Source organism: Zootoca vivipara, chromosome 12, assembly GCF_965207765.1.
Source record: "Zootoca vivipara chromosome 12, rZooViv2.hap1.1, whole genome shotgun sequence".
In the NCBI taxonomy this organism is placed as follows: Eukaryota; Metazoa; Chordata; class Lepidosauria; order Squamata; family Lacertidae; genus Zootoca; species Zootoca vivipara.
In genome coordinates, this window is record NC_142595.1 from 12265846 (window position 1) to 12290815 (window position 24970).

The 24970-nt window shown below is 47.0% G+C and overlaps 1 protein-coding gene across 2 annotated transcripts in view; it reads right to left on the reverse strand.

The window, feature by feature from the left end:
* The window catches only part of LOC118095830 (leucine-rich repeat-containing protein 37A), a 35696-nt gene that overhangs the window by 5803 nt on the left and 4923 nt on the right, over positions 1 to 24970 (reverse strand). For both annotated transcript variants that reach the window (XM_035137105.3, XM_088656127.1), the window contains exons 3-15: positions 23807 to 23878; positions 21599 to 21670; positions 21033 to 21113; positions 18211 to 18282; positions 17604 to 17678; positions 15884 to 16002; positions 12855 to 14380; positions 10751 to 10858; positions 8973 to 9022; positions 7611 to 7644; positions 6493 to 6629; positions 3302 to 3340; positions 1478 to 1519 (exon numbers count right to left, since the gene is read on the reverse strand). In XM_035137105.3, coding sequence (XP_034992996.2) covers positions 1478 to 1519; positions 3302 to 3340; positions 6493 to 6629; positions 7611 to 7644; positions 8973 to 9022; positions 10751 to 10858; positions 12855 to 14380; positions 15884 to 16002; positions 17604 to 17678; positions 18211 to 18282; positions 21033 to 21052 — 2222 coding nt within the window. In that variant the 5' untranslated portion in view covers positions 21053 to 21113; positions 21599 to 21670; positions 23807 to 23878. The remainder of the gene's footprint in view (positions 1 to 1477; positions 1520 to 3301; positions 3341 to 6492; positions 6630 to 7610; positions 7645 to 8972; positions 9023 to 10750; positions 10859 to 12854; positions 14381 to 15883; positions 16003 to 17603; positions 17679 to 18210; positions 18283 to 21032; positions 21114 to 21598; positions 21671 to 23806; positions 23879 to 24970) is intronic.

The window sequence follows — 24970 nt, forward strand, 5'->3', positions numbered from 1 at the left end:
TCCGGAAGTCTGTTAGACTTCCAAAACGCTTGGAAACCAAAGCACCGCTTCTGATTGGCTGCAGGAAGCTCCTGCAGCCAATCAGAGGCTGCAGAAGCCCCGTCGGACGTTCGGCTTCCAAAAATAGTTTGCAAACCGGAACAGTCACTTCCGGGTTTGCGGCGTTTGGGAGCCAAAATGTTCAACTTGCAAGGTGTTCAGGATCCAAGGTACGATTGTACAATCAAACCTTGGTTGTCAAATGTAATCCGTTCCGGAAGACTGTTTGACTTCCGAAATGTTCAACAACCGAGGCGTAGCGGTTGCAAGAGCTTCTTGCACTCAAGCGGAAGACGCGTTGGATGTTCGGCTTCTGAAAGACATTTGAAAACCAGAGAATTTACTTCCGGGTTTTCAGCGTTCGGGAGCCAAAACATATGATAACAGAGCTGTTGGGGGACTGAGGTTTGACTGTCCTTCAAGGAAACTTTCCCCGCAAGGCTGATTCCTAGTTCCATATTCAATACAGCAGCCTGTGACACATGCAATCTGATAAGGATCAAAATGTGCGCACCCCAAAATAAGCTTTGGATCAACTCAAATGGCAAATTCCAATGCAACAAAGACTGCTTTGAATAAGACAAGCTAGCAAAGGGCTCAGCAAGCTTTATCTTGCCTGGGCCGGATCCGTACTGTGGAGATCCCTCTGTGAGCCAGACTGCGCCAGCGTCTGCATCTGCACAGACGCGATTTTTGACATCTGAGCATGTGCAGGAGCGATTTCCGACGCCGCGGAAGCGAGTCCCCTCACCGCACTGTGCCGGTTTTTGCTCAGTGCGCAAGCAGGCAGCTCAGTTCGGGGGCGGCTCGTGAGGCAGTAAAACGACCTCTGTCAGGCCGCTTCTGGCCCATGGGCCTTAGGTTGCTGACCCCTGGGCTAGCATAAAGGAGGGAAAGAAGGAGAAGAACACGAAAACACTTCAGTGTGGAATGTGGGGTTCTTCGAAAAGCAGCATCTCTTCAGGATTTCAGGCAAGAGTCTAAAATCAGGGCAAAAAATGTTGATTCGCACCAGCCTCTCTCTCTATTAATCTAGGGACACCCACACAATGATTTCCCCATCCTAGTGTTGTCCCAAAACTTTCCCCCCTTTATCCCTGGAAAGTCCAAAACAGCCAGAATAAACAACAACAACAACGACAATCCACATTCAAAGGGGGAAAGATTTGGGACAACCTGAAGTGTTCCACTTTTTGCTCTGGTGTGGACAGGCCCTTAAATATCACTGGGACGCAGAATACCCTACATTCGGATGTTGTGCAGGGGGAAGTAGACCCGTAGAGCAACAGATCTGCTTAAGTGTGATTCAGATGCCAAGCAACTCAGGTGTCTTGCTGATGGAGTTGTCAACCCTCCAGGTTGTATCGCAATGCCTAGCTGCAAGAGGAAAAAGTTAGAGCCCAGGTTGATGATTCTGCGGTTGCATAATAATACTCACAGTTTCTTTGAACTCTCCTTTTTAACAGGGGGCTCTTCAACTCTGTCAAAGCAAGAAAAACAGAGGTTAAGGGGGGTCGATTGCGCTCAAGGATTGCACTCCCTTCACTCTCCTCGTGGTCATCACATAAAAAGCCAGCTCCAAATATAGCAATTTATTTGACGCTGCTCATGTTTGCTTTGATCTCGGAAAGGGAACGGGAACTGTCTCCTCAGAGTCTCTAAGACGTTTCCCATACCCTATAATTCAGATTATCGAGAAGAGGGGGGATAATATTTTAACGCCAACTCAGGTGATGAGTATTTCCTTCGAGCCTATCAGCACTTGCAGTGGGGGTATATTTCACTGCCTGTTCATAAGAGAGTCGGAGTCTTCAACTTCACCCTCACAGGCCGGCAATTTAGTTCTTCAAGGGGACTACCGGTAAGCAACGCAGACCATTCCTTTGTAGTCCTGCTCCCACCGGGACTAAGACTAATATAAAATTCTAAAAAACCCTCAGTTGAGGTTTAAAGCTTGAGTTAATTGGGTGTCAAAAAGCCAAATCTCATTTAGCCTCCACAGAGTCTATCATCTTTTCCTTATCAGGCCTGTTCCACTGACGGTTGATAATCGGGCTTCTTGCCTAGAGCTCTTCTCATAACCCAACCAGAGTCTGGAATTTTGCCCAGATGCAGATAAGTCAGTATGATGGCAACTGAACCTCGGTAATTAATGTATTTAAGATATAATATTGGAAAAGAGAAAATTTACTTCCCATGTGCAGGTGTCACAGATTATAGTTCTGTTACCTACGAGCTCCGAATCTTGTAGATCTGCTCCGGCGCCATTTTGTCTTCCTACCCATGATATGAGCTGTCCTAGACAGGTGTGTCGTAAAATTGGGCACAGGGGAAGGTATTATGCCAACACTAACCCAATTACCTGGGAGCAATTCCCTTTGAACACAACAGAGCTTACTTCCGAGTAGCCTTCATGAACAGGGTTACCATTTTTTTTAAAAAAACAACAACAACACAACCACAACAACATTGTAGGTGTATCGTGCAACAAGTTCTTGACACAATAGCAGTGAGTTGGGGTGGATTTATTCTGCTTTACTTTGTTTTGTGACGCTTTCCCACGTACTACCACGTTATGTTTGTCCAGAGGGGCTGAAGCACCACGAAAGCAGGAGAAAAGCAAAACCAGAACTTTTGTGGTATAAAAAGCGAGGGGATTTCACCAGGAAGTTACAAGATAGGCATTGCCTGGAAATGAAGCAGTGTTACTACCCCCAAAACATTTGCAAGCACAAACGGTATTGAATGAGAATTAGTGTATGACCCTCCAATAGCACAAATCAACATGAATGTGCAGTAAATAAGATGTCTGAAGGGGTCCTCAGTTTCATTTTAAGTGGGGCTTCAGATCTTGCCTTGCCAAAGCCCCAAACAAGCCCCTCTTCACTTTCTACACTAACCCTTCAGACTACATTGACATGGAATGATAGCAGAAGCCGATTGGACTAAACTAGCTAGTACTAGCCTAACTTCCCTTCCCTTGCTAAACAACAGGAGAGGCTTGGAGACTGATTCGGTTTAGCAGGGCTGAGGACTGGAGTGTGAGATTATTCCCCTTTCCAAATACATATTCCGTTAGGGAGCAGAATCCTTTTTGGAATGCAAAACTTAAAGAGAGAATTTTCGCATCATCTCTTGCTTTGCAAATCAGCAAAACCACAAACGTAACCCAGTAGCAGCAGTTTGCACCCCGGGCGGACCCCAATTTTTAAACCTAGGGCATAACTAACAGCCCAGAGTCGTACTGCAAGGGGTTACTTACACTTTTACTGAACTGGGCTTTTCCGCAGGGGGTGGTTCCCTGGAAAACAGAGAAGAGCAGAAGTTAGGTTGCATGGCGGTCAAGTCTGAAGGGTTTCGAAACTTAGCAGAGTTAGAACTCGGCTACATTGGCGCAGGGTTTATCGCCAACGGGATTTCCCTGTATGAAGTTTTCAACGCGCTTCTAACGGAATCGCTTCTTTGATGCGTCTAGATCTAGTCTGAGTTAAGAATCTGGGTCAGGCATGTCCAAAGTCCGTTCCGTGGGCCTAAACTGGCCCGCCGGTCGATTTAATCCACCACCACCCCATGGCAGTATATGTCCTTGGGTAAAATCCTTTAAAAAAGCTCAGCAACTTTGGGTTTAAATCATAAAAAAACCCCACAACTCAACAACTTCGATCCTTAAAAAAGCTCAACATGTTCACTTCATCAAATCTGACCCTCTTTGAGAAAAGTTTGGGCACCCCTGATCTGGGTGGATGTTTAAAATTCTGGTGGATTTGCAAAGTGGCACTACGCAAATTTGGCCTGCGATGGTTCACTTCTCATAGCCGGGATTCGGTTTAAAGCAGAAAATGAATTTGGGCAAATGAGGCTGTTTGCCGTGTATGTATTTCTTCACTGAGCCTAATCTATCATCTATCTATCATCTACGGCAGGCACGTCCAACAGGTAGATTGTGATCTACCAGTAGATCACTGGATGTCTGTGGTAGATCACTGCTAGATCACTGGCACCCCTAAAAAAGCTCACCCAAATTTTTCCTCCTCCTTAAAAAAAGCTGAACTATGACCTGAAGCCCTAAACAAAAATGGGCCTCCCTCCCTCCTAAAAGAAGCTCAACAAGTTTGACCTAAACCCCAAAAAACAGGGCTTCCCTTCCTTAAAAAAAACTCAACAGCTTTTCCCTGAACCCCCCAAAAGGGGGTAGATCACTCCCAGTTTTTAACTCTGTGAGTAGATCAGAGTCTCTTGGGAGGTCGCCACCCCTGATCTACAGTATGTATCTATCATCTATCTATCATCTACAGTATCTATCCATCTATCATCTACGGGTATCTATCTATTTTCTTTCTATACCGCCCTATACCCAGAGGTCTCAGGGTGGTGCATATAAAATATCAAATACATAAAATCCAAACAAAAGCAACAACCCAAGAAACCCCCCCCCCAAAAGTCAACATTTAAAAAAGGGTATAGGATGTAGATCAAGTCAGCCAAAGGCCTGGTTAAAAAGGAACGTTTTTTGCCTGGCCCCTAAAGGTGTATAGTGAAGGCGTCAGGCAAACTTCCCTGGGGAGAGAATTCCACAGACGGGGAGCCACTGCAGAGAAGGCCCCGTTCTCGTGTTACCACCCGCTGGACCTCTCAATGAGGAGGCACACGAAGGAGGGCCTCAGAAGATGATCTCAGGGTCCGGGTAGGTTCATATGGGAAGAGGCGGTCCTTGAGGTATTGCAGCCCTGAGCCGTTTAAGGCTTTATAGGTCAAAACCATCACTTTGAATTGGGCCCGGAAACTAATTGGTAGCCAGTGCAGCTGGAGCAGGATCGGTGTAATATTCTCCAACCGTCTTGCTCGGATGAGCAACCTGGCCGCTGAATTCTGCAGCTGCTGAAGTTTCTGAACTGTCTTCAGAGGCAGCTTGTTGCTTCTGCAAGCCTGGGGCAAGTGGGGAGAACAAGGATCTATGCCAGGGTGGTCCAACTTTTCATACCAAGTGGGCCGCAAGAGTACTTCGACACAAAATGTGCGGGCTGCACACTGCCTTCTCACTCTGGGGGCAGGGAGTCAGGCCAAAATGTGACACCCAGCCCAGCTCTCGCACTGCCTTCCCAAAGCCAGCTATGCAAGGCAAGGCGTAGGGTTTGGGGAAGGAGGCGCAAGCCTCTGGCAAGGCCCTAGAACCCTCCCACCTCCTTCCCAAAGCTGAGAAAGCGCCAACTAAGTTTTAGGACAGAGGACCCTGTCAGAGCCTTCACCCCCCTCCTTCCCAAAGCCCAGTGCCTTACCCAGCTCTGGGGAGGCAGCACGAGGGCTCGGTGGGGGCGTCAAATGTTGCCAAGGGCAACAAGTAAAGCCTCGAGGGCCACATGTGTCAGACCTCCCTGATCTATGCCAGGGGTCCCCAAACTTACCCAGCTTTGGGCCAGTTCCTCCAGCGCCAATCATGCGGTGGGCCGGGGAACGTGCTCCCATACGGGCGTGCACTCGCTTTTTCTGGCGCGGCGCCGGAAATGGCTTCTGCGCATGCGCAGACACCATTTTCGGTGCACTTCTAGGGTGGCGCAACACCAGAAATAGCCTGTGCGCATGCGTATGGGAGCACATTCCCCTACCCTCTGGCCCGCATGTGCGCACCAGCTATTTCTGGTGCCATGCCAACCCAGAGGTGGGCAACCACACCGCGGCATGCCGGTAAGAGCGGTCGGCGGGGTCCGCACAATTGGCTCACGTGGGCAGCATCCGTCCCCGGGCCTTAGTTTGGGGACCCCTGATCTATGCATTGCATAGTGCTGAAGTCTCCATGTCTTGATTCAGTATGCCCTGACTGATAGGCAGGGCTCTTTGCCTTAAACTGCTGTAAAACAGGCAAAAATGCAAAGGAGGAGGGCCCCTGACCATCAGGTCCAGTCGTGTCCGACTCTGGGGTTGCGGTGCTCATCTCGCTCTATAGGCCGAGGGAGCCAGCGTTTGTCCGCAGACAGCTTCCGGGTCATGTGGCCAGCATGACAAAGCTGCTTCTGGCAAACCAGAGCAGCGCACGGAAACACCGTTTACCTTCCCGCCGGAGCGGTCCCTATTTATCTACTTGCACTTTGATGTGCTTTCGAACTGCTAGGTGGGCAGGAGCTGGGACCGAGCAACGGGAGCTCACCCCGTTGCAGGGATTCGAACTGCCGACCTTCTGATCAGCAAGCCCTAACCACCCTGCTATGAAAAGTTGCATCTGCTGAACCTGTGCTGGTTACACAGCTGCCAGGAAAGGAAGAAGACGAAAAAGGTGACTCAATCTATCCACACATACCCCAGATTTCATTTGCAGCCATAAGAGCAAAAATGTGTGTGTGTGTTGAAGGAAGGAAGGAAGGAAGGAAGGAAGGAAGGAAGGAAGGAAGGAAGGAAGGAAGGAAGGAAGGAAGGAAGTTGCAAGTCATACAAGTCTGGTCACAGCTCGTTCGTTTCTACCTTGATTTGGCCCAGTTGAATATATCGTCCTCATCCGAGGTATCTTCATCGTGCAGTTTACCAATCATGCTCCTTCTCCGAGCATCATCCAGAGGCTGATACATGTCTTTGAGCCAAAGAGGCTTGTCGACAGAACCCTGAGAAGGAAGAAGGGATGTGAGAATGGGAGGGAGCCTTTTGAGAGTTAGGACTGTCAGAATCAAGACCGGAGCCAACATGCCTGTTGGCCTCTCCAATGTTGTTGGGCTAATACAACTCCTATCATCCATGGCCGTTACCCAGGATGGCTGTGGCTGATGGGAGTCCAACAGCATTTGCAGCACAGGTAAGAATGGGGGGGGAGGTTTACGCGGTCCTACATTTTAACGCGAACTTTCCTAATTCACGCTCCCCAAACCAATATGCCAACTGAAATGTAGCAATCCTACACAATTAGCATTTTGCATACTGTATTTCGCAGAGGGGTTCTCCCACGAATATGCATGCATCAAAGGGATAGTGCAAACATGCTTTTATTAGCCAAACATGGGCTTGAGATGCTTCTATTCAGAAAACTGCATTGAAATAACGCATACAGATTTTTACACTGTTGTTGTTCTTTTTTAAATTGCAAACAGATGCAGAAATTGGGCAAACTCAGGTTAAGATTGGGAAAATGAGAAATGGGAAGAAGCGGAAACTGGCAGAATCTTGAGAGGCAGTAATATTTCTCATTGTCAGATTTGGGGACAAACAACAGCCGATCACTGCCTCCATCATTCCCATAGCTGTCAAGTTCTCCCTTTTTTTAAGGGAAATTCCCTTATGCTGAATAGGCTTCCTCGCGAGAAAAGGGAAAACTTGGCAGCTATGCATTCCCAAAGGACTTCTGGCTGTTCACTGACACCAGATCAGGGTTTCCCAAACTTGGGCCGCCAATTGCTTCTGGACTACAATTCCCATCATCCCTGATCACTGGTCCTGCTAGCTAGGGATGATGGGAGTTGTAGTCCACCAACTCCCTGGACTAGATGCTTAGTAAGGGAAATGAGCGGGGGCTTGCCCAAGGTCACACAACGCATCCCTAGTTCAGATGGAAACGGGGACCCAAATCTCTCAAACCCAATGAGACGATTTACCTGTCTGTCTTTCTTCCTTCTGCCCAGAAAGGTCCTTTAATGTTTAAAAAAAACAGGGGGGGGGAGAAATGTGTGTGCTTGGTATTAGTTCTAGGAAGATGTAAAAGACCTTTTGATGGTGTGTGCAGATACCTTATGAATGAGCAACAAACAAAATTTTGAATCTCAGTGCAACGCTTTACGAATTCCCGCCTCTTAAATTTGAGGTCCGGGTTTTAAAATGTAATGACTGCCATTTGTACACTTCTTCCACAAATGTTTCGGGTACTTTTTCACATTAATGTGAGAGAAATTCATTATGGTAGCATAAAGCTGTCCTGGCTATTGGAAACACCTGAAAATGAGACATGAATCTCTCTGCCTGTCTGTCTCTCAAAAGCCTTTGTCAATTATTAGGGCTGTTCTCTGTATGCACAAGGAACATGCAAATGGCAAGTAATTCCTGCCGCCCCACATTGAACTTTGAGATGGATGTCCGAAATGCGCCTCCATGCATACTGCGGTAGGTGCATAGACAATGCTTCTGCTTGCCTTCCTGAACATATGGTAACAAAATTACTCCGAAGTGACTAAAGTCCACCTACGGACCACCAACAAATCCAAAATTTGGCACACACACGACCACTGATTACTAGACCAGTTTAAAAGGAAGACACTGGCACACCTCTCCGTAGAAACATGGGGTTTTAGGTGTCTCTTAAGACAAAAGGCTGCTAAGGCAGGGCGTGTTGAATTTTCCAACTTTGAAATTCCCAAAATGAGGGGGTGCTGAAAAGTCGTAACGCGACCTGGGAATTCAAAATATATTTTGGTTAAATTAATATAGTTTTGTTTTGTTTGGTAAGTAAGATGTGTGTAAAAATGGCATAGAAATCATTTTTTAAAATCAAGCACTTGCCGTTATTGTATTTATTAATTATTTATCTAGCATTACCTAACCCTTTTAGAAGGTAAAATTAAAATTCTTTCATTTTCCAATAGCGGTTTGCGTGCTTCCTCATCAAACATACTTAACAAGCTAAATGTTGGCCAGATCACAAAAATAATAGGAGATTTGGATTCCTCACAACCAAAAACGTATTGTTAAGACGCCTCACTGAAGAAATTTGCACAAATTAAGCTTCGCCCCCTAAAATGACACGTCCTACTCCTAAGGGCTAAACTTGACTTGCTCTTAAGTATGTAGCAGGCAGCAACAGTATAGGACTTGATTTTCCTTAACTAATTGTTGGGGGACAACTAATTGTTGTTCTCACAGAGGAAGGGATAGAATCCCCACCCCCCAAATCATGCGCTTGAGACTGAGTCCTGCATGCAGAAATCTAAATGGCAGAGAACTAAGCATTCCTGGGTAAGAATTACCGTTTTTCAGAGCCGTCCTTTGATTTAGCTGCCGAACGCTGAGAGCAGATCTGTTTGACAAGAAGAGGAAGAAGCGATTGTGACTGACTCAAGATTCTAACATTACTCAGAGGTGGGTAGAAGGAATGACTAGGGTGGCCAAGCAAGAGACTATTTTGTTGTCATGTCTATAATTATAATTGTTATTACTATTATTACTTATTCCATTTATAAGGTAAAGGGACCCCTGACCATTAGGTCCAGTCGTGACCGACTCTGGGGTTGCGGCACTCATCTCGCATCATTGGCTGAGGGAGCCGGCGTACAGCTTCCAGGTCATGTGGCCAGCATGACAAAGCCGCTTCTGGCAAACCAGAGCAGCACACGGAAACGCCGTTTACCTTCCCGCTGTAGCGGTTCCTATTTATCTACTTGCATTTTGATGTGCTTTCGAACTGCTAGGTTGGCAGGAGCTGGGACCAAGCAACGGGAGCTCACCCCGTCACAGGGATTCGAACCACCGACCTTCTGATCAGCAAGCCCTAGGCTCAGTGGTTTAACCACAGCGCCACCTGGGTCCCTATTCCATTTATATGCCACCCTTTATCCAAAGATCCCTGGGCAGTGTACAATATTAAGAACATAATTTAAGCAGCATAATAATAAAAACATAATACAGAGCATAATAATACAATAATCATAACAGTCTCTCTCTCTCTCTTCCCCTCCCCCCACAAATTTAACATGCTATAGATTATTTAATGACAAAGGCTGGGCTAAAAAAATGGGTTGGCCTGGCGTTTAAGACATGTAATGATGGTTACCAGGCAGGACTCTCTGGGGAGAGCATTCCACAGACGGGGAGCCAACACAGCAAAGGCTCCTTCTTACATTGTCACCCTCCGAACCTCTCAGGGAGGGGAGACACTGAGATGGGCCTCAGATAACAAGCGCAGGATCCTTTCTATTTAAAAGAATGGAGCTACAGCTCAAAGCTGCATGGATTCCCCTACTTCCTGTTGTGAAGGCGTTTGCTGCGCTCATTCTTTCTGTTCCTGGTCTTAGCCCTGACATAGAAACAGAAGACCCATTTCAGAAGAGAGATCTCTCTCTCTATCTCACTGTGCGGGGTGGGGGGTGGGGGGTGGGTAGGGATGGAGGAGGAAATTGATTCAGTGCACATTTAAATACAGTGCAAATTCACACTTTCTGAAATGGTTCATGAGCCAAAACAAAACTATGCTTCAAAATTCACAGTTATCTAAGTTTTGCAATGCAGTTCTCCAACCGAACTGTGTTTAGGGAGGGGGAAAAATGCATATATTGGGGGGATGTGGGCATAGAAATAAACACATTAGTGAAAACAACAAACAGAAATGCATTGTATTAACGGCAAAAATGTGCACATTAGCTGAAATTGCGTATACAAATATGTTTAACAAGAAAATTGCACTAAAATACTGATGATTTCTCATGCAGATCTATTTTTTAAAAAAATGTCACTAATTGCTGTAAAAAGTGGGAAAGCGCATTTAAGACTGGAAAAATGAGAAAAGAGCCTTTGTCCTTATGTGTAGCTCTGGCTTAAATTAAGGTGAAGAACAAGGTGTTATAACCAGCCGGGTGTTAGTCCTTCCACAGCAGCAGAATATAGTGTGTTTTGGGGATACAGTATATGATACCCATTCAAAGCAATGGAGTATATGGCAAGTTAAGAGATCAAAATAAGGATTTTTAAAACAAACAAACAAACAAACAACAAGAACAAGAACAACAACAACAACAGATTTTTAGCTTACCTCAATCAGGCAAATTACTGCAATGATAATCATTATCACAGCCGTCACTGAAATAGCTAGCAACAGCTTGTTGCCGTACCCATATTCTGGAATCCCCTGCCTCGCTATCTGCAAGATTGGACAAAATAAAATAAAATAAGGCAGTTGGATTTTTCTGTGTGTCTCTCCTCTCTTCAGCCACAAGCACTGTTTTGAGGGTGGTTTGCACTCATACAAACACATAAAGCTGCCCTATACTAGAATTAGATTTTGATCCATGAAGCCCAGCATACTCCTATTGAATCTGCCAACCAATGTCTTGGTTTTTTGCCTGGCGCAAGGTTTTTTGCTACTGCCACGGGGCTTCCCACTTCTTCCCCCTGAACACTCCCTGCATCATCCCCAAATCTCCTCTGGAGGGTCTGGAGAACACCCCCCCCCCCAAAAAAACCAACAACAGCGGAGATCAGGGGAATGATTCCACCTGATAAGCACAAATCCTGGCACCGACGGAAGAATCAGAGGAGTGTGATGCAGAATTCCTCCCTATATCTGGGTTCTTCTGTATGCTAACCATATGGTTCACCACAAAGCTATGGGCCTTCTCAGAGGCAGCCAAGGGACCTCTGCACCCCGTCTACATCAATAATTTTTTCGCCTCTCCTTTCTACCTTATGAAGTGTGTTTAAAACGTAAGAACAAATCTTCCTAGAAACCTACACCAAATCAATCCCTGGAGTAAACAGACTGGGGGAGCACACCCAACTAAGCTGGACGTTGGCCCATGGGCGTACCCAGGATCAAAGCTAGGGGGGGCACACCAGCCACACACCCAGCCACGCCCCCCAGCCACCCAATTGGCTAGGTGGCAATGATGTGGCCAGGATCCCCCCAGGAGGCATGGTCAACGTCCACGCCCCGCAGAGGAAAGGGGGCCGTTTGCAAGGCAGCACATAGAGCCACCTGCGCTTGCACTCCTGCTTAGCCAGCTCCTTTAACGGCACGACAGCGGTGACTAAAATGAGGCAGCAGCAGCGAAGCTGCCTCCGTTGAAGGAAACCTGGACCTGGACCTGGGCTAACTTCAGCCCACACTCTTTCAAGTCACAGCGAGCTTTGCGCAAATGAGGTGCCGTGGAGCATTGTGGGACAGCACTTTCTGTGCTGTGCTCGCTGTGACTTGAAGGAGTGTGGGCTGAAGTTAGCCCAGGTCCAGGTCCAGGTTTCCCTTGACGGAGGCAGCTTTGCTGCCGCTGCTGCGTCTCTGCCTGTCCTCTCCAGCTGCCCTATGCTGGGTACGCCCATGCATTGGCCAACCTTCTGAGAGACCACTGGTAGGCTCGCCTACACTTGCCCCTTACCTCAGTGTTTGTGGGAATGTAACATAAGCAGTCAAGTACAACACTTCATGTTTGCCCAGAGTGGACATGCAGGGGGGGTGTTACTCCAGCCAGCAGGACTCCCTGCCACACCTGGTCTGGAGGATCCTCCCCCTGCGTGTGACCAGGTAGGGGGAGGATGGGCATGACCCTGGGAGACCCCATAAAAGGAGCTGGTCATGCAGCCATCTCTCTTTTGATGCTCTCTTCCATTGTGGCCACTGCTCCTGGTGCTGTCTGCTGGCTCCCTGCCAGCAGCACATGGACCCACCCTTACAAGGATGTAAGCCACACTGTGTCTGTCACTACAAGCTAAAGCCTGCCTTCAGGGATCATACTGTGAAATGAATGTGCGTAAACTTTTCATTACATATAAAGGAAGACTCTTGTGTCTTTATTCTTTTAGGAGGGAATCAAAGGGGTCTTCCCAGGAATATAGTCCAATCTGGGCATGCCAGATTGGATTGCTTAACTAAAGAGATTCAAACGAATCGGCAAACTAGCTTCTTGCTGTGTAAAACGGGGAATGAGCTCTGCTATATATATGACTCACTAGTGTGAGTTAGGAAGGATAATATTGAATCAATATGTCCTCTCCTACTATCCCCCACATTCCCACAGTCTTGTGCAACTTTGGACTGTAGTCTTCAGATTACAACTTCCATCAGCATAGCCAATGGCCAGGGATGATGGAATTTGTAACTCAACGACATCTGGAAAGCATGAGGTTGGCAGAAGCTGCCTTACCTCGTCGGAAGGTTTCCCCATTAACCTTGGGCTCAACGTGGTCTTGTTGGCTGCATTCTTGGCAGACCAAAGGTACGACTTCCACAAGGAGGTGGTCTCCTTGATGTTCTCTCTCTCGCTGAAGAGCTTCATGAGGAGGCCTGTCCTGGAGATGAGCTTAGCGCAAGCCAGCTGGATGGCGGGTTCTGTGCAGTCCATCTTCAAGATGCGGATCACGTGGGAGATGAGGTTCCTCACCGGCGCGTTTGGGATGAGCGGCTCCAGGCGCTTGTTCAGCTCCGCTTCAAAGAGGTCGCCCTGAAGCAAATAGTCATCCGGAGCTGGCAAGAGCTGAAGGCGCGGGGAAAACGTGGTCCTCTGCTCGTGGTGCTCCCAGTGCGTCTCTTGCGACAAGGTGATGTCAGGGGAGATCTCGTTCAAGGTTTCCGAGTCGTCGGGCGGGGGCTTGGATTTATCTTCTCCTTTCATCAGCTGGCTGAGCAGCTCCTCCTTCTTCAATATCTCGGACTCGAGGCGCTGCCGCAAAATTTCCTCCGACTTGTCTATGCTCTCTTCACGTGGAGGTGCAGCGGCAGGTTGAACCTCGACGGCAGGTTGAGCCTCGACGGCAGGCTGAGCCTCGACGGCAGGTTGAGTTTCGACGGCAGGCTGAGCCTCGACGGCAGGCTGAGCCTCGACGGGAGAACCTGGGTTAGATACCGGTACTACTTGCACCTCCTCCTGTCCTGCGCTGCTGGTTTTGTTGGGGTGCTTCAAGATAATCACTACCTTGCCTGTCATGTCTTCGGGATTTTCGTCCACCATGATGGAGGCGGTCAAGGGAGGGGAGTGGGTCGGGTACTGCCCGGCGGAGCGTTTCCGAGAGGAACCAAGCACTGCTCGGCGGAGTCGAGCCACACTTAGAGGCTCTGGACCCCCGGCTAGCTCCCTCCAGTTCCGAGGCCTAGCAGGGGAATCTGTGCCGCTTGGCTGTCCCGCACGCTGCATAGTGGACCCTGCAAATCCTCGCCTCTCTCTGCCAGCCCTGAGAAACGACTCCACCCACCTTGGGGTGCTCCCACGCCAAGTTTCTCTTTTCACCCTTCTTAGGTGCCTCCCCTTCCCTTGGGCAGCCCCTGCAGCTGGCTGTGCCATCGGAGGCCCCTCCTTCTGAGCCGGCTGTGGCCCGCCTTGACTCTCCCTTTCGTCTTCTGCAATTTTTTCCTTGAGCGCCACCTGCAGCAAGTTGGCCAGCAGGTACAGCTTCTTCAGCTCACTCTGGTCAGCCCACTTCACATCCAGGAGGTCCTCGCTTGTCAGCTTCTTGAAGCCCTTGACGGATTTGAAAAGGCTGGTGGGGAGTCGGTGGAAATTGAGTTCCAAACTAGACTTGCCCCCGGTGGCGGTGGCCGAGAGCGTCAGAGTCAGGTTGGCGCGGTAAGACTTCTCGGGCATAATGTTCAGGGTGCTGCCGCTATCGTTCTGCTTCCTGGCTTCCAACACCTTTATGACATCTTCTTGCATCTTGCTCATCGCCTTCTCTTTCTCTGCTCAGAGAAAGAAGAACAAGGAAAGAACAATAGAGTTGTCCGATGTCTAGAGCAGTGAGCTTCAGGAAGGGAAATGGGACAAATACATTGAAATCACATGGCTTCCCTTCAAGGAATCCTGAGAACTTTGAATTGTTCGGGGCTCCTGGGAATCGTAGTTCTGTAAAGGGTGAGCTACAGTTTCCAGGATTCTTGCTGGGGGGCAGGGAAAGCCATATTTTATACAGTGGAACCTCGGTTTATGAACACCTCGGTTTACGAATTTTCGGTTTACAAACGCCGCGGACCCATCTGGAACGGATTAATTCACTTTCCATTACTTTCAATGGGAAAGTTCGCTTCAGTTTATGAACGCTTCAGTTTATGAACAGACTTCCGGAACCAATTACACCCATGCTTCGGGTTAAGTACGCTTCAGGTTGAGTACTCCGCTGACCCGTCTGGAACGGATTAATCCACTTTCCATTACTTTCAATGGGAAAGTTCGCTTCAGTTTATGAACGCTTCAGTTGATGAACAGACTTTCGGAACCAATTGTGTTCATAAACCGAGGTACCACTGTAAATGTATGGTGTGAATGTGACCGTTCTGTCCAGTTTGGGCTGGATATGGGCCCAGTTGCAACCCTATACCCTTCTACCTGGGAGTAAGCCCCACTGAATTCAATGGGGCAAATGTGTGTGTATGTGGTTTCTCAGCCCTGTTGTTTTGGGTCAATGCTACTGCAAATCTAGCACCAGTTGCACGCCTGTGTTTTATCTGACCACCCTTTGTGTTAATTTCGTACAGGTTCTGTATTACTCTGAGCCTGTAAGCTTTTAAATAAACCGTTTATTTTCCAAGAAGTCGTCCTTCTTTTTCCCAGTTACCTTTTCCTTTAGAAGGTCAACCACGGCCGATTACAAATGTGGAGGAAGAGCCTAAATGCAGGATTCTGGGGGTAAAAAGATTGCACTTTGTGGATTTGTTTCGATTTTGGTGCCATTTTGAACACAGGCATTTCTGGCGTCATTTTTTAATATGTTCCATTTCCCAACATTTTCCTCCCTTAGGCTGGGGTGCTCACAATATCATTTAAGCACATTCTTCCCCTCAAAGAATTCTGGGTAGTGTGGTTTGCTCCTCACCCTTAACAAACAACAAGGCCCGGAATTCTTTGAGGGAACGATTGTGCTTCACATTTGCTTTAAAGGTACAGTGGTACCTCGGTTTTCGAACGTCTTGGAAGTCAAACGTTTCGGCTTTCAAAAGCCCAAAACCTGGAAGTAACTGTTTCGGTTTCCGATGCTTTTTGGAAGCTGAATGTGCCACGTGGCTTCCGTATTGAGTTTTCCAGATGTAAATACTTCTGGAAATGCATGCTTCGGTTTTCAAACGTTTCGGAAGTCGAATGGTCTTCCGGAATGGATTACAATAAAAAATGGAGGTATAGTGTCTACCCAGTCTTGGAGTGAAACTAAACAGACAGAAACAAACATTTAAAAAAAACAAAAAACCTACCACACAAAGTGAAGTTTGCGGCACATGTGTTGGCACAATCCAACTTGACCGACTCACACAAAAGTTCAATGTCATCCTGAATATGGCAGAGGCAACAGGCCATCTTCTTGGGCAAGATGCTGCAGATAGAAAAACGACAAACTTCTTTAGCCTCTTCTTGTTGCAATTTACCAGCAATCTGAGCAGAAAGATTCCATGTTGGGGATAAAAACCATACCACCTGCTAAGGCCCCCTTACCAGTGCCGGATGTACGTATAAGCTAAACAAGCTATAGCTTAGGGCCCCACTCTCTTGGGGGGCCCCAAAAAAATAAAGGAAAAAAAACTGGATGTGCGCTCATCTCGCTCTATAGGCCAAGGAGCCGGCGTTTGTCCGCAGACAGCTTCCAGGTCATGTGGCCAGCATGACTAAGCCGCTTCTGGTGAACCAGAGCAGTGCACGGAAACGATTTTACCCTCCAGCTGTAGCGGCACCTATTTATCTACTTGCACTTTGATGTGCTTTCGAACTGCTAGGTGGGCAGAAGCTGGGACCGAACAACGGGAGCTCACCCCGTCGCGGGGATTCGAACAGCCGACCTTCTGATCGGCAAGCCCTAGGCTCTGTGGTTTAGACCACAGTGCCACCCAGGGCCGTCTTAACGATATCCAGCACCATGGTGCAAAGCTCCCTCCGGCACCCCCGTTCCCCAGAGTTTTTTAGGGAGGACGGCGCTGCCGGCGGGGCTGGAGGAGGCGGGCAGCAGCTGGAGGGCAGCTCCTCTGGCGGGGAAGAGGTGGAGGCTGGCCGCTTCGTGCCGCGGTGGCCACAGCAGATGGAGGCTCTGGGCATGGGGCTGCTTCGGTGCAGCATGGCGGAGGTGGGCGAGGGCAGTGAGCTGATGCCAAAATCATTATATACACTAGATTTTGCAAGCAATCTAACCTTCCCCAAAGCCTGCAGTCAGTAAAAAAAAAAAATGATGGTTTGGGATAAGCAGCTCAAATACATTTTGGTTGTTTCCCCACCCCAAATTTATTCTGGTTGCAAAATCAGGCTTAGCTCTTGCTCCACAGTTATGCCCCCAGCTAGGAGAAGGAAACTGGGACTTAAAAGAAAAACCTATTCCAGATTCTGCGTTGCGGCATTTTCCATGTACGAGATTCCAGTGGCTGAGGCCAAGTGCAGAGATTGGAAACCCTCTCCATGGACACATTCACATGGGGATGGTAATGCGTAACTTGAAACGCAGATGGCGGCAACTTCCTGCCACAGTGAGGAATGCCCTTTATCCATCTGGCCACCCGCGTCCCTCAACACAAAAACACAAAACACAAAAACAGTGACAATTTGTTGTTGACAAAGGACAGCTGGACATATAAAGGGCCCCATTACCTTCAGTAGCTTAGGGCCTCCTCAAACCTAAACCCGGCCCTGCAGGGCCACAAAGGATAAAAATTAACCACATGGGGGACCACAAAGGGAAAAAATATACCATAATTTTCCATGTATAACACGCCCCCATGTATATTTTTGGGGACTCCAAATTGAGAAAAGGGGGGGGGGAGATTGTATCCGTGTATAAGACGACCCACAGTTTTGAACGTAATTTTTAAATAAAAGAACCTAGTCTTATACATGGATAAGTACGGTAGGAAAGATAAGATTAGTTGCCATTTTCAGTTCTTCCTTCTCTCACTTGGACCTCAACAAAATAAAAGGGTCACACACGATACTTACAGAGTTTTCAGTTGCAGGCAAGTCCTGAGAAGGGCCTCCAATATCTTTGGGGTCACATCAGTGGCGCCAAGGTCCCTAGAAAAACAACGCAAGAGTCTTTGCTGTGCTAAACGCCAAGGCATACCAAGAGATATAAAAGATGGAGCACCTTGTGTAGAGGGTTTAATAAAGCTCACTGGGCGACCTCAGTCTGGTCAATTATGTCTTAGACTAGACTGGCCTACTCGACAGGGTTGTTGAGAGGATGAAATGGCATTAACCCCATGCCTGCTACCCCTCAGTTACTCAGAGAAAGGATGGGATGCAATTGTGAGAAGCGTCGAAAGGCCATCGTTTTCAGCTTCTACTGGGAAATAGGTTTGCTGCTTCTGAATTAGACACAGCTCCACATCATGCAGAATGGGAAAAGAGAGAGCCAGGGGCTCAGTCCTTGCCACCTATCGGACAACACTAAAGACAAGACTGCCTCAAAGCACATGCAGAGTTCATTTCTGTCCCTATGCATCTGGGTGTGGAGAGGAAAACATTCTGATAAAGTTGGTGGCTTTGAAGCAAGCTTGAGCCCTCAACTCAGCCTGGCCCCGGAGTCATGCTTTCAGGTACTTACAGGAACTTCAGCGAGGGCAGTTTGTAAAAACGGGCATCTTCAATGACCGTTAGCGGATTATGGTTGAGAACCCTGCAGAAAAACCAGGGAAAGGGAACAACAACAACAACAACAATAATAATAATAATAATAATAATTTATTATTTATACCCCGCCCATCTGGCCGGGTTCCCCCAGCTACTCTGGGCGGCTTCCAACAAAATACTAAAATACAAAAATCCATCAAACATTAAAAGCTTCTCTAAACAGGGCTGCCTTGAGATGCCTTCTAAAGGTCTGGTAATTGTTATTCTCTTCGACCTCTGGTGGGAGAGCGTTCCACAGGGTGGGTGCCACTACCGAGAAGGCCCTCTGCCTGGTTCCCTGTAACTTGGCTTCTGGTAGCGAGGGAACCGCCAGAAGGCCCTCGGCGCTGGACCTCAGTGTCCGGGCAGAACGATGGGGGAGGAGACGCTCCTTCAGGTATACTGGACCAAGGCCAATTAGGGCTTTAAAGGTCAGCACCAACACTTTGAATTGTGCTCAGAAACATACTGGGAGCCAATGTAGGTCTTTCAGGACCGGTGTTGTGTGGTCTCGGCGGCCACTCCCAGTCACCAGTCTAGCTGCCGCATTCTGGATTCGTTGTAGTTTCCGGGTCACCTTCAACTAGTTGTTGTTACCAGATTAAAAAGCAAACAAAGCCAGCCGCTTAAAAATACCAGGCCAGATCAAGGCTGTTTTGCTGCCTCAAAACAGGTGAACTGCACAGAGCAGTAGTCTGTCATTAGAGATACTGTGAAATTCTAAAGCATTAAAGAGAGATTATGGGGCTCAACTCTGTGTGGAAATATAGAAGCCATTCATCATCATCATCAATTGTTGTTATTGTAATTTTATTATTTATACCCCACCCACCTGGCTGAGTTTCCCCAGGCACTCTGGGTGGCATACAGCACATATAAAAACTTCAGACCTTCCAAGTGTCCCTATTTCCCAGCAACAGCCCTAGATTTACAGAAGCCATCCTGGTTTCTGATTTGATCCCGGAATGGCATGGTTTTGTTTAGGATGTCTCTATTTTCGTTGAAGATGTGTTGGAAGGTATGGTAAGTCATCCCTATTTTCATCAGAGAAGTATTGGAGGGTAATGGAATTATCCCATATTATTATTAGGGACCCAGGTGGCGCTGTGGTTAAACCACTGAGCCTAGGGCTTGCTGATCAGAAGGTCGGCGGTTCGAATCCCTGTGACGGGGTGAGCTCCCGTTGCTCCGTCCCAGCTCCTGCCAACCTAGCAGTTCGAAAGCATGTCAAAATGCAAGTAGATAAATAGGAACCGCTACAGCGGGAAGGTAAACGGCGTTTCCATGTGCTGCTCTGGTTTGCCAGAAGCGGCTTTGTCATGCTGGCCACATGACCTGGAAGCTATACGCCGGCTCCCTCGGCCAATAATGCGAGATGAGCACGCAACCCCAGAGTCGGTCACGACTGGACCTAATGGTCAGGGGTCCCTTTACCTTTACCTTTAATGGAATTATGCGACCCTCAAAGTTATACAACCTTTAGAAGACATCTGGAGGCAGCCCTGTATAGGGAAGGTGGTTGTTGTTGTTTTTTTTAAAAAATGTTTTATTCTGTTTTTATACATCCTGGAAGCCATAAGTGTCATCTGGTGGGGGGGGGGGCTGGGTGCCTTGGCACCCACAAAATTTCCACCTTGGGGAGAAATGCCACTGCCTCCATGCTCCCCACCCAAGCCCTTGCTGGGAGTCCAACAATTTTACCTGGAGGTTCACTAAGCCCTGAATTAGCATACCCTGCAACATTTCTCTGACAAAAATAGGGGGAGAAGTGGGTGGCACTGTGGGTTAAACCACAGAGCCTAAGGCTTGCCGATCAGAAGGTCGGCGGTTCAAATCCCCGCGACGGGGTGAGCTTCCGTTGTTTGGTCCCTGCTCCTGCCCACCTAGCAGTTCGAAAGCACGTCAAAGTGCAAGTAGATAAATGGGTACCGCTCCAAGTGGGAAGGTAAACGGCGTTTCCATGCGCCTCTCTGGTTCACCAGAAGCGGCTTAGTCATGCTGGCCACATGACCCGGAAGCTGTCTGCGGACAAACATCAGCTCCCTCGGCCAGTAAAGCGAGATGAGCGCCGCAACCCCAGAGTTGTCCACGACTGGACTTAACTGTCCTTTACCCTTTACCTTTATTCCATAAAAACAGGCTTATGTAAATCTGGGACTGGAAAATAGGGACACTTGGAGGGCCAGCCCTACACCAACCCTGGTATCGTGATTTTTCCTTTTAGGAGGAGAAAAACACGGGGGTTAAAGCAATTTCAAAGCTCTTGCTTCTGATATAAACACTTTTTTTGTGTGTTGACCCTGAATATATGTCCTCTGAAGGGCTCTGGTTACCCCGTGACAAGAAAGCGGTTCTCTGCACATTCTCAGGGGCCCTTTCTTTATTACCACTGCATTCTACATCTTGCAGGGCCAAGGGCTACAATTCAAAACTATTGTTGAGGGCTGAAGAAAGGTCAAAGGTCAAGCAGAGTACGTTCAGCGTTACCCTAAAGGCATTAATTGCTGACACACCATTTGGGGTCGTGTGCGAGGGTGGATCTACACACACAGGAAACACATGCTTTAAATAAGCCAGAAATCAAATCGTTATAGGGGGGAACGGTATAGAAAATTGTGTAGAATTTCTTTTATCTTCTGGCGCCATCTGGTGTTGCATGCTTATAACTCATTCAAAACAGTGTTTCCTCACTAATGTAGCTCAGGCCCTAGGCTGGCTGCTCTCAAGCAAGCCCTTGCGGGTTTTGATTTCACTTACATCTTGAGCAAAAACTGCATTCCGTGCCAGGCCTCAAACGCCCCTTGTGTGATCCGCCCAATAATGTTGCCGCTGAGATTTCTGGGAAGGGAAATAAAAGCAATCGGACTTTGCATTTGTACAAACACAAGCTCTCCCTCCCCCCCCCAATCCTTGTCCAATAGTGGATATCAATTCTCTTTTAATTTTTTTTTATATAAAAAAAATAGACTTTATTAAGATTTTAAGATTAAAATACAATCAATACATACTCGGAGATCGCAGTCATACCAAATGTAAGTTCATATATACAAAATCATATAAATCATAATATACAAAATCATATAAATAATAATATACAAAATCATATAAATCATAATATACAAAATCATATAAATTATATAATAATAAAAAGAAAAGAAAAAAGAAAGAATATATTCCAAAACCTAGGAAGAAAAGAAAGAGAAAAGAGGAGAAAAAAGGAAAAAGAATAAAAAGGGAATGGGAGGGGGGGGGGATGAAAGCCATTCCATCTCTGCTGCTCACCCACTCCCAGCAAACACCATTTTATGCCCCTAACAACTTACATAAATTGCAGAAATGGGACAGGTTCAAAGGCGTTTTTCTCAATGAAGTGGATTTTATTGCACGACAAGTCCCTGTTTAAGACAGCACACGGAGCTTATCAAACGAGAGACTATAAGAAAGACATGTCCATCCCATGGTTTCTGCTTTTAACATTTATTTATTTTTGCCTGATGCTTTTGGTCTAGTTTAGCCAGTGGAATCTGCATAGAATGTGGCATATAGCAAAATGTACTTATACAGTTGTTCTTCCATGGACCCATCCTTGCAGCTTGACTCATGTTTATGACATCACCGTAATAGTATTAGCCATGACAGCTAAATGGAACCTCCAGGAATAAAGGCAGTATACCTTGAAATATCAAATGTTAAGGACAAACCTTGGGAGAAGACCGTCACCTTCAGGCTCTGCTTATTAGCGTTCTGGAGGTATGTATCTGGCCACTTATATGTCAAGATGCTTGCCTAAACAGATCTCTTTACGAGTTGGGAGATAGATGTGGCAAAGCAATGCAGGCTATTTACTTTTCCACATGCCAACCTGATTTTGTCATTTGGATCCTCTTCTTTTTAATCTTTCTCCACAAATCTGAAAACTGGATGTATTTCTGATCTCTGATAGGACATTTCAGATTTTGAAATTTCTAGCACCGCAAATTCAGTTTCACAAGAATTCAAAATTGAACAGATTCATATGCTTTGATTGAATCATAGAATCATAGAGTTGGAAGAGACCACAAGGGTCATCCAGTCCAACCCCCTGCCAAGCAGGAAACACCATCAAAGCATTCTTGACATATGCCTGTCAAGCCTCTGCTTAAAGACCTCCAAAGAAGGAGACTCCACCACACTCCTTGGTAGCAAATTCCACTGCCGAACAGCTCTTACTGTCAGGAAGTTCTTCCTAATGTTTAGGTGGAATCTTCTTTGAATCCATTTGAATCCATTGCTCCGTGTCTGCTTCTCTGGAGCAGCAGAAAACAACCTTTCACCCTCCTCCATTGGCTCAAGGCATGGCTAAAAAACGGAATATACTAAATTCCATTGCAAGCCTGCTGTTTGGCTGCCATTTCCGAGTAAGCCTAGGTGAATATCAGACTCATACCCTCCCCTCTGCTCCTTCAGCAAAGCCTTTAAGAATGTGGAATCTTTTGTTTCTGTTTTTGCTTAGCTGCAGCTTGCCATTTTGCCCAGACCAAGATAATTTGTGGTTAATGTTAGTTATGGCTTGTTTGCAATACATCAGTGGGTCTGTGTGAATGCATGTTAAAACAGAAAGTTGGTGTTTTGGGCCCACTCATGGCTGGCTGTGGGCAGGATTTCTGCATTTGCAGGAGTTAGACTAGAAATTAGGGTTGCCATACATCAGGAATTTCCCGGACATAGCCTGAATATCTCATTTGGAAACAGTGTCCAGGAGGAAAATCTGGATGTATGTCAACCCATGTCGGAAGTCTAGATTTTGGCAAATTTGCTTAAAAATAGCTGGAAAACTTGTTTTTCTTTTCCCTTCAGATTTTGCAACAACTTTGGTCAAAAAAAAAGCTCAAGAAATTTTGTGTCTGGATTTTCACTTTTTGAAATATGGCAACCCTACACTAGACGATTCTTGAGGTCCCTTCCAAATCTATGCTTTTCCTGCCCAGACACACGAGGGAAAGATCTCTTTGTCATTTGTATATTCAATTTTTGAAATTCTTATTTTGATGTTGAAATTTGACGCCAGCAGAAAGTGTTCCTCAACTTTTGAAAGTTTTGTGCGTTGGATTAGCCTTTTTGGAAATCCACATGTTGGCGTAATAAAAACACGAATTCAGAAACTTCTGCCATGTGGTTATGACTTGGCTTCTGAACAAGAGGTATGGAATCAATCTCGTTTGGAATTCCGACTTGGATGAAAACAGCAAGGTTAAAAATCGCAGCCCTACCAAGTCAAAATGTTACCTGCCACCACTGATGAAGCTCTGAATGTCATGGAGATGGAACATTATATTACTTCCATAAGAAAGGTGGCATGCTGAGACTAAAAAGCAGGCATCCCCAAACTGCGGCCCTCCAGATGTTTTGGCCTACAACTCCCATGATCCCTAGCTAACAGGACCAGTGGTCAGGGATGATGGGAATTGTAGTCCAAAACATCTGGAGGGCCAAAGTTTGGGAATGCCTGCTATAAAGCCAATAAATTACTGCAACCAGACGCAGAAACTTACAGGTGAGTAAGGGAAAGCAAGCCATCCAGAGAGGTATTCAGAAGTCTGCTCAGGCTGTTGCTCTTGAGGACCCTGGAGAAGCGGAGACAAGATCACAGCCATGTTTTCTGCCTTAACCAGAACGGGCATAACCAAAGCACAGTCCGTCTGCACTTGCAGAACTCAGGCTCAGCTGCAGCCACAAGTAACCTGCCATGCATAGCAACTGGCTCCAGGTGGAGACTCGCACCCACCTCCTGCACACACCCAGCGGGTCAAAAAAACGGCTTGAATCACTTTCATAATGGAGATGCAAAGCCACTTTCATGGAAGCTGCCTACAGAGGTGGATCTCCATCCTCGGACTGGAGCCAGATTTCCCCAGTCCTAATATGCACATTTGCAAAATTCGGGAAAGCGTGAATTCAGGAATCATAGAATCATAGAGTTGGAAGAGACCCCAAGGGCCATCCAGTCCAACCCCCTGCCAAGCAGGAAACACCATCAAAGCATTCTTGACATATGGCTGTCAAGCCTCTGCTTAAAGACCTCCAAAGGAGGAGACTCCACCACACTCCTTGGCAGCAAATTCCACTGCCGAACAGCTCTTACTGTCAGGAAGTTCTTCCTAATGTTTAGGTGGAATCTTCTTTCTTGTAGTTTGAAGATTCCACCTAAACATTAGGAAGAACTTCAGAAGTCTGCTCAGGCTGTTGCTCTTGAGGACCCCTGGAGAGGTGGAGGCTGGGATGTGGTTTAGTTCACTCGCTGATTGTTTCAGAAAGTACAGATTAGGTAGTTTTGCCTTTAAATGCCAACCGAACTGAATTTCTTCTCCATTCCTAGCCCCTTACTCACCCCTGGATTAAGATGCTCTGTGTTGCCCCTGCTTTCAAAAGTTGTGTCAATCTATTTGTCATGTTTGGGGATTTCTGAGTACAGTATTCTGGCAAAGGAAGCAATGTTCTTAGCTGGGAGCTTTCTACCACCTCGGGGTTAGACAAATGTATATTTATTAACTCACGAAACTTCTGCAGACATGCAAAGGACCCTGTCCCAACAATCCCAAGTTTTCAAATTGATTTGCAGCATAACTGAGCTTCGTTTAGCTAGATCAATCTCTTTTGCCTTGACCTAGCCCGCTCAGGCCACATTCATACCACACATTTAAAGGACCATGATCTCA